The sequence below is a fragment of the Pocillopora verrucosa genome, chromosome 6 (genome assembly GCF_036669915.1).
Source record: "Pocillopora verrucosa isolate sample1 chromosome 6, ASM3666991v2, whole genome shotgun sequence".
Taxonomy (NCBI): domain Eukaryota; kingdom Metazoa; phylum Cnidaria; class Anthozoa; order Scleractinia; family Pocilloporidae; genus Pocillopora; species Pocillopora verrucosa.
In genome coordinates, this window is record NC_089317.1 from 376,243 (window position 1) to 385,417 (window position 9,175).

Here is a 9,175-nt window from a genome sequence, read left to right on the forward strand (position 1 = left end):
GTACTTCCGACCAAACTGTCTGGAATAGGACGAAGGCGTCCGAAACAAAACGGCAGCGGACGGGGAATGGAGGGGTGGACGTAAGACTATGTTAATTTCACATGAAAAGGTCAGCTTTGGAGCGACAAGACCCATCCTGTCGTGGTTCATTCTGACGTAACATGATACAAACTTGTCTCGGCCAAGATCACAACAAAAAGGAGCAGAGACGTTTTGGAAAAGCGCACGGCAATCGAAACAGGAATGGAACTAATTTTAGCGCGCTCTGATGTCCATGGAAGGTCCTTGTTTTAGCACACCGACAAGATGGACATCTGTGGCCCTATAATGTGTAGTTGCTCCGCATTTCAAATCAGACTTTACATAAAACATTTCAACACCTATCGAGTACATTGTCATCTAGAAATATTCTTATATTTCACATTGCTTTACGAGTTCGGAAAATTTGTTAATTATTACAATGGTAGTAATTATAACAATCTTCAAATTTTGTACAGTTTAGAATAATTATTACAGATATTACAATTATTACAGTTTCAATAATTATTACATATTACAGATACCGGTAATCTTTGTAAACAATATTTAAAGAGAATTTCTTTGTGAACGATAAATCTTACATCACTAGTAAGCACGTCTTGTTCACAATGGATTCTTCTTCACAAATAGATAATCAAGTTATCATACTTTGTTCAATATACTACTGTCAAAGTAATCTTCATGAGAAAGAGGGACACTTATAATGCAGATATATAAAAACATATCTGCAACATTTGTCATTGACAGTATTCAAATTATATGCTGAAGACTAGCAAATGGATTTTTACATCAGTCATTTCTTCAATTGCTCTTATTATTCATTATATGATAAGCTAAAATATTCACTCATTTTTTGATCGGTTCTTACTCATGATCTGTTGAAGAGGACAAAAGCATCAGTGACACACTCGGCTGTGCCTCATGTGCTACTTTGTTGTTTTAACTACATTTTGATGTTATCTGTGATCTATTCCTGAAAAGACCTGCAGCAACATGGAGTACATTTGCTAATAACTTGCTGGATACCAAATGCAACAAATGAAACTTCTTTTTTCCAGAAAATTGTTACTTGCATATCTACTTCAATATTTGACATTGGTCTATGCAGTAATTTATCAGAAAACCTGTTTTTTTTTCTTTTTTCATTGAGAAAAAATTCAAAGGAAATTTTCATACAAAAAGCAAAATTAAAGTGAACCAGGAACACAGCTCTTTTAACGTAAAAAAAGTTTCTCTCACAAGAGAATGCTCAACAAAGGGTAGATATGGCAGAAATTTGAATACTTCATTCTAAGATATTATTTTTCAGATATCTTACCCTTACAGGTTTTTGCTTGAAAATCAATTAATATAATTGATAAATTAATTAAGACAGAAAAGATGAATGAAGCACAAAGGATGTCATAAATGCTGATCACCCACTGTTATCCAAGCCATTTGCTTAGGTTTACTTCTTTAGATAAACTGTAGGTAGTCTTTTTGATCCTCTCTGCTAGGGGCACAAATAAGTGTCACATCAAGGTCCTGTTCACATCAAGGTCCTGTTCACATCAGGGTCTTGTTCATATCAGGGTCCTCTTCACATAAGGGTCCTCTTCACAATGGGGTCCTCCTCTCAAAGGTATTTATTCTTGCCAGCAATAATGCCCAACTGTAACATGAGTAGGAGTACAAACACCACTACTGCCACAACACCAGACAGAAAAGAGAATTGAACTGGCATAAACAGCAGCTTGGCCTGGGAGATGAAGAGACAATTATCCTTTGCCAATACCTTGAATGCGGTTATTAAGTTAACTAAAGTTGAAATCTTCCCTCCTGTTAAAACAGTTTGTAGTGCAAACACGTCACAACATGCTTTATGGATGTATGATCCATAAGTATGGCAATAGACCCATGGGCCAAAGAAACTTTCAATGAAATGTGGGGGGGGGGGGGAAGGGAAAGGGAGCTGAACCCTATCTTCCCCAAGAGTCCCCCCCCCTACTCCACCATCCTTGTGAAACAAGCTGTCCTTAATCAAGATACTTAAGTTACCTTAATTTCAGCACTGTGTGTAAACAATACAAATGAATCCAAATCCAGTTGAGAAGCAGAAGGATATCCAAACACTCTGATCTGCAAACTATTCTGTTTAAGTTTACGAGCAGCTGAAGTCAAACGAGCAGCCTTGAAAGACAAAGAATAACCAGTATATAACATAATCATATACACTTTGAGAATATGGAACATTTAGTGTGAAGGCAGATTTTAAAGTTAGCTTAGCAAGGACAGCAACAACAACAACAATGACATTTCTACTTGTGTAAAACGTTCTTTATATCAACCCTTTACACCCCAACATCAATATGCATATTCTCCAATTGTTCTCTATACATCTTCTAAGTTGTTGAAGGGACAGTTTGTTCAACAAACAAGAGCTTCTTTAGCTGGTGATCATTTCCTTTATACATGTGGCCTAAATGTGTAATTCAGGGATGATATTGTAAGGAGAAATTGGAAGCTACTTATGCATAGGGGTCAAAGAGATTATCAGAAAAATGAAAAAAAAAAAAATAGAAAGGTGAAAAAAACAAGGAAAGAAGAGAGACCACATCCATATAGAAACAGTGAATGTACATCAAACTAAAATAATGGGTTTAAGCTACTTACGATAGTTATAGGGAAAATGATGATGACAAAACTTATCAGCGGTTTAAAGATTCTGTACATCAGTTTGCTCTTTTCTACTTTTAATTTTTTAATCTGAAGTGATAAGTTACAAAACCCTGAAAAGAAATCCAAATTACCAAGATTTAGTTTTAATATTTACAGCAAGTCCTAAGGCTTTGAGACAACCTTGCAGACAAGAATAAAAATTATGATGTACTATCATAAAATCCAAAAATTTTTCAAACTTTAAAACTTTAGGTAAAAATTTGTGTTAATCATTAATTACCTATCACAGAAAGTTCAAAGTAACTAAATATTATAAGAGTTGCAATCACTGATATAAATCCATTCACTCTGGAGAGATTTTTCTTTACTTCAAGAATGTCCTAATGCAAAAATAAAATGAAAGACAAGTACAATTGGGTTAGTGAGAGAGAGATCAGATAGATCCTGCAAATGGATGATCACCTTCCATATTTTCATTGACAATTTTGAAACTTCAACCAAATTTGGGAAAAGTTGACATAACAGACAATCATCTTATAATAATATACTCTGCTGAGACTGACACTTATACTATCAAATATATCTAGTACCCCTCCCCTGTTATAACCCTGTATCAAATTATCACCATCCCACCCCCCACCGTAAATCATGTTCTTGGTTCCAGTCTTCCTACTCTTCCATCCAAAAATAAAAGGAAAAAAGCCCTAAAGTCAATTAACCCTTTACCTTCCAGATCAAATTTGTACTTCTCCTTACTGTCCACCACACAATTTTTATAATGGGAGGGGGTAAAGGCCAGAATATTTAACTACACCATTACCTTCATTATGCTGTCAAGATCTTTGGTTTTCTCTTCCATGCGCAATGTGATTTCACGAATATAAAAAATCAACAATTCACACTGTGCACAGTAATTTACAATAGTAACAACGCTGACACATAACTCTACAAGTCTGCCCAGTCCCATTACAACTGCTGCTATCCACTGAGCTCTAAAGAGAGAAAAAATAAGCTTCAGTTACAAATTGTAACCTATGAAGGACATAAACTAGGAAAAGATTTTTCCCCAACAAGATAAAATGGGTCAAGCAAAGAGGGATGTCTGGCAAATAACTTAATTTCATGTCTAAATCCCTGAACTGCTAATTGATACAAATGAATATCAAAATCAGTAACACAATTTTTGGTATAATGGGCCTGTTTAGCATCATAGCCCTATACTATCTGAACACAAATGCTCTAATAAGACCAAATACTAATAAGACCCTCTCTCTAAGCCCCTCTCTCTAAGGAGCCCCCTCCCTAATAAGTTCTCCTCTCTAGTATGTCCCCTTTCCATCTAGTCCCCTCTCTTATGAACCCCTTTCTGTCAAGCTTCCCTCTCTAATAAGGTAATTTAAAAATCTTTTAAAATTTAATCGCAGTGTGTGACTTGGCTGCCTTACCTTAAGTTGTTTATGAATCCTGTGACTGACTCCAAATGGTAGGCAAAACAAAACAAAATAAAATTACAGATGCCCAGGAACACTATGAAAAAACCACCAAAAAGGAAAAACCTGTCAAAGGAACAAAACTGACCATTAAATGCTTTCTGCCTGAAAACTAAGCTGGGTTAGTCAGCTCTCAAAAATTTTCATAAAAGCAAAGTTATAGGTTGCCAAAAGGCAAAATTTAGTTGTCTTAGGCTTTGTGAGAAAAAAAAATATTTTAAATAAGGTCTGGGGACTTTTAATCAAGGAGAGGTAATTTGGAGTTAGAAATGACTTTGTGGAATATTTAACAATTTGTTTCAAAGCATTGTTGTGCTCTAATATTTTTCCTGATTTAAAACCCTTAAAACCAGATTTTGCTTCTCTTTGGCTATTAATCATTGAGGACTGATAAAATAAAAATCCAAATTGTTTCACAGAATTAAAGCAGGGAGAATTCTAAACACAACTGCATAATTCACTAAATATACATACACACAGATCAAAACTTATGTGTGTAGGAGAAACAGCACATACCGCAGCCTTGAGGTGATTCTTCTGGGAACTGAAGTAAGCAAAAAAACCTGAGAAAAATTAAATGATCAAGTTGAGGGGAAGGTTTCACTACAATGAAACCAGAGGGGCTAAAGATTAATAATTTTGTTGGTAAGTTGACTACTAAAATGAATCTCAAGAAAAATGCCCTCGTCATAAAACTTTGCCACTCAAGAAGGTGACCACTGATAATGTAAAATCTATCATGACACTTAAAACTGTAACATTTTAAAGCATACCTTTTCTATCAGTGCATGGAGGCCCTCACTCTCTTGAATCCTAAACATGTAGAATCCGATCAAAAATGCTAGAAAGTGAAGAATATCTGGTACCACGTATGTGCTAAATATATGAGTACACTCCATGACTGCTGGGTCCCAAGTGGCTGGTGCTGCTGTGGCCAAGGTATAGAATGGTACACCTGGAGGTTTGCTTGTGTATGTTGAAGAATTAATCCCTGTCAGTGGGTTAGTGAGTGTGGTTGATGTTTTATTTGTGTGGTTTGTTGTTGGCATTGTTGGCGCTGTGCTAATGTTGCCATGGTGAGAAGTTGGTAGTTTTGTTGCTGGTGTCTGGAATGATATAAACAGAGAGAAATGTCACAATCAAATGTGATTGAGTGACCAAGACAGAATTTCTCCTTACAGTATCAATACAAATCAAGCAGATAAGTAATGAGATTAAAGAAAAACATCAGTTAGGGGAATACTAGTTGATCCAATACCATGTTCTCTACACTTAAATCATAATAATTGAATAAAAGACAGTAAGGACAATTACTAAAAGAGATCTTAGGAGTGAAACACTACACAATGAATTGTATGCATCCACTGAATCCATTTTTACTTAAGAATGTGTTCACAAAACAACAATACTTTTTCAATGTGTATAAACGTCACAAATTAACCCCACAAGTATTAACTATTTGACCCCTTAGAGTGACTAGCATCTAATTTCTCCTTACAATATCACCCCCAAATCAAACAGTAGGGTCACGAGTATAGAAGAAATAATCACTGACTAGAGAGGCTTTTGATTATTTACAAAATTCTCCTTGTCAGCACCAAAGGAAATTTAAAGAGAACAGTATGAAGAATATGCATACTGATGTTAACCCTTTAACTCCCATGAGTGACCAAGACAGAATTTCTCCTTACAATATCAATACAATATCATGCAGACAAGTGATGAGAATAAAGAAAAATATCAATCAGGGGATTATTGGTTGATCCAAGACCAAATTCTCCAAAGTAACATTACAAGAATTGTATGACAGACAATAAGGAGAGTTACTATTGAAACCTCGGGGGTAAATGGGGTTGATAAGAGTTAATAAGTCTACAAGCTGCATACCAAAGGTATATCCAGCCTGGCTTGACAAGCTAATATGCTTGACACATAGCTGAAGATAATCAGGACAAAAATAATCAGTGTGTATATAATGTTCAAGAATTTCCGCATTGAACATCCTTGGTAACGAAAGGATTGAATATTAAATGGTCGCCAGGCAACCTGAAAAATAAAGAAAATGACAGTCACTAGTATCAACTCTAAATCAAGGGGAAAGGAATTAACTGTTTGACCCCTAAGACTGATTAACATCTAATTTCTTCTTAAAATATCATTCCTGAATCACACATTAAGGTCAGGATACTAAAGGAAATGATCACTGACTAAAGAAGCTGTTGATTGTTTGATAAAATCTACTACACTGATGTCAAGGTGCAGTGGCTTAAACCAAAAGTTATGAACTACAAGAAACAAGTTAAAGATAGATGATTTTCATCTTTTCACAGGCGTGGGATGAAGAAAAAAATTGGAGTCCCCATGAGGAATAACCCTCAAACATTTAGCTTCTGTGCTCCCATGCTCTTCCACAGTGACCCTTAGATGAGCAAGGCCATTACAAGGTTCTTAAGTCCAAGCTGTTACCAAAATGCTTTATGCTGCCCTAGTGCAGATGATTAAATGACAAGGACTTTTGCTCTGCGTATAAGTGGGTAATTTAGTATAATCAACTGAGTTGACAACATAAATTGGCCAACATAAAGAGACTCAAAGCTGACATTTTGAGTGTTAGCCCTTTGTGAGAGCAGAACAAGAAAGGGCTAATGCTCAAAACGTCAACTTCTAAATTGTTTATGAAGGCCACTTTACAATTATTTATCACCTAAGCTCATAATACTAAATCACCTTGTTAAACTCTCCCACTGATGTAGCACAACAGTTTCTTAAGAAACTCACCCCTGTTATTCGTCTGTATATGACTAATGAGTTACTCTTGGAATCTAAACTTACCAAGGAGAGGATGTAGAAATAAGGATAAATAACCTGGCTTTTACAAGTTAGCAACAAGCTTGTTGTAGCATTGAAGTCTCCTTTGTCTTGATCTCTGATCTGTAACAAAGTCAGTTAACAAATATTACTAACAATAATATAACATTGGAGATATCACTCATAATCTTTTATTAAATACCACATTTACTCAAGTAGTATCTCTTGCCCAACTAGAATAAGGGAGACACAGGTTCAAATCTCATTGAAGCCTAAATTTGTTTCAGGCTTCTTTTCTCCAATTGCTTGAGCCTTTTAACTCCCAAGATCTGGATGTTAATTCTCCCTGTAACTGCTTCACATTTCCTTGTAAATTGGTTATGAGAATTTGATGTTTGATTAAAAGAATAACTTCAACTTGATGAGTTTGAGTACTCTCGTTACCAGTTTGCTGGATAGTGTGTGAATATTACAGGGAGAAATTACATGTTAATCACTTCTGAGAGCTAAAGGGTTAAGTTGGAACTCACCTGCAAGGATCACTGCTATACTTGGGGACATAGGTGTTGTTTTAACCCTTTAACTCCCAAGATCTCATCAGTAATTCTCCTTACTGTCTGTCATACAGTTCTTGTGATGTTAGTCTGGAGAATTTGGAATTGGATCAACTTATAATCCCCTGATTGATTTTTTTTCTTTATTCTCATCGCTTTTCTACTTGATATTGTATTGATATTGTAAGGAGAAATTCTGTCTTAATCACTCATGAGAGTTCAAGGCTAACATGTATGATCCAGCTCTAGGACATGCATAATGTGGTGCTTCAACTAAGAGTACCTTGCTTGCAGGAGGTCATATTGAGACCTTTTCTGCGTAGTTAGAAGGGGTGTCCCCCCATCAAGGACATAACAAAAGGGAGGAGGGGTTGAGGAAGTATCTGACCCCCCCCCCTCTTTCATCAACAATGAAAGTATTTGTGAGTAATAACTGTTTCCAAAATGGAGTGGATATAGACCCCTACTTTGTGTTAAGAAATTTTTGTTGGCATCATAATAACCGTTTCTCTGCTGAGACTATTTTATCCCAATAAACCCGAAAAAATAAGCCAATCGTATCGTAACCATCAAAAAACCATCATGATGATTTAAAATAACAATAATAAAGTGGTCAAATTTATGAAAGATAACATGTTATGTGGCAATTACTTGGCTGAAAATTTAAGACATTTGTGAACTGTTAACCAAGCTAGAAAAGCTTTGTTCAAACTCGTAAATAAGCAATGTTCGGATCAGGAACGCGTCACGACTTGGAAAAAATTACAAATGGGGAAGACAGAAGCACCTTTCCTCATTTGATAACATATAAAATTAAAGTTTAACTTCGCGAGAGAGATTGTGTAATATTAAACTAAAAACAACTCACGTATGTTCTCGAAAGATATAGAAAACCCTTAATTTACTTTCACTACAGAAGTTATAGGCAAATTATGTAACAATTCCGAAGTAATGCAATTTGACAGCGACGTGCACGCGATGCTCAAAACGAAACTGACCTTTCATCCGAACAAATGATCTGATTCTTTGGGCCAGAATGCGTATATTCATATAAAGTTTAATCAAAGCAATTACATTCTAACCTCGACGCTTGTGTTGTCCCAGATATCAGTAAAAGATGATCCCACAGTATCCTCCAATTCATTCAATCCTTCAAGTTTTCCTTCGGTTGAGCTATTCATGCTTCCGTTTCGCCCTGCAAGCATTGTACGGGGTAAAAGTCTTCGTAGCGCTGACCTCTGCCGCACAACAGAAAATATTATCTCATGAGCAAGAATTTTGCTGCCCTTGACAGTAATAAAAGCTCCAAATTACCAGAGTTGTGTTGCTGTAAACTGCGTCCCAACTGTCACCCTGAGCTCTCCTGTGCTCAGCTGACATCTCCTGAGACGACAAGTACACTTGTTTGTCTTGCATATTTGTTATGCTAATTAAGGGCTCGTCCCTCTCTGGGTCTCTAATTCACAGTAAAATAAGGTACCATGGGTTACCCCTACTCCCTCCACCCCTGCTCTGCGCGCTATGGGATCAAAGCTCATTGGAGAATCGTGAGGTTAAAAGTTCAGTGAACAATATTTCAACCGAGCCAAAATAATTTCGAAACAAACAAAATATCCCATAGCAAGT

The 9,175-nt window shown here is 36.1% G+C and overlaps 1 protein-coding gene across 1 annotated transcript; it reads right to left on the reverse strand.

Annotated features, from left to right (window-relative positions):
* Positions 1–408: 408 nt before the first annotated feature.
* LOC131792275 (uncharacterized) lies at positions 409–8,965 on the reverse strand. Its single transcript, XM_059109654.2, has 12 exons — positions 8,864–8,965; positions 8,632–8,787; positions 7,020–7,118; positions 6,075–6,233; positions 4,961–5,293; positions 4,704–4,750; positions 4,143–4,253; positions 3,518–3,689; positions 2,978–3,077; positions 2,692–2,807; positions 2,077–2,208; positions 409–1,777 (listed from the first exon to the last, which is right to left on the reverse strand). The coding sequence occupies exons 1-12, from the start codon at positions 8,963–8,965 to the stop codon at positions 1,655–1,657; spliced, it is 1,650 nt and encodes a 549-aa protein (XP_058965637.2). The 3' UTR covers positions 409–1,654.
* Between the last annotated feature and the right edge of the window lie 210 nt (positions 8,966–9,175).

Coding starts and splice junctions, on each gene's coding strand:
- LOC131792275 (XM_059109654.2), bottom strand. CDS start 8,965: ATGCAAGACAAACAAGTGTACTTGTCGTCTCAGGAGATGTCAGCTGAG. Junction 4,254..4,703: donor AGAATCACCTCAAGGCTGCG/GTATGTGCTGTT, acceptor TTCCTTTGACAG/GTTTTTCCTTTTTGGTGGTT. Junction 2,808..2,977: donor CTTTGAACTTTCTGTGATAG/GTAATTAATGAT, acceptor ATTTCTTTTCAG/GGTTTTGTAACTTATCACTT.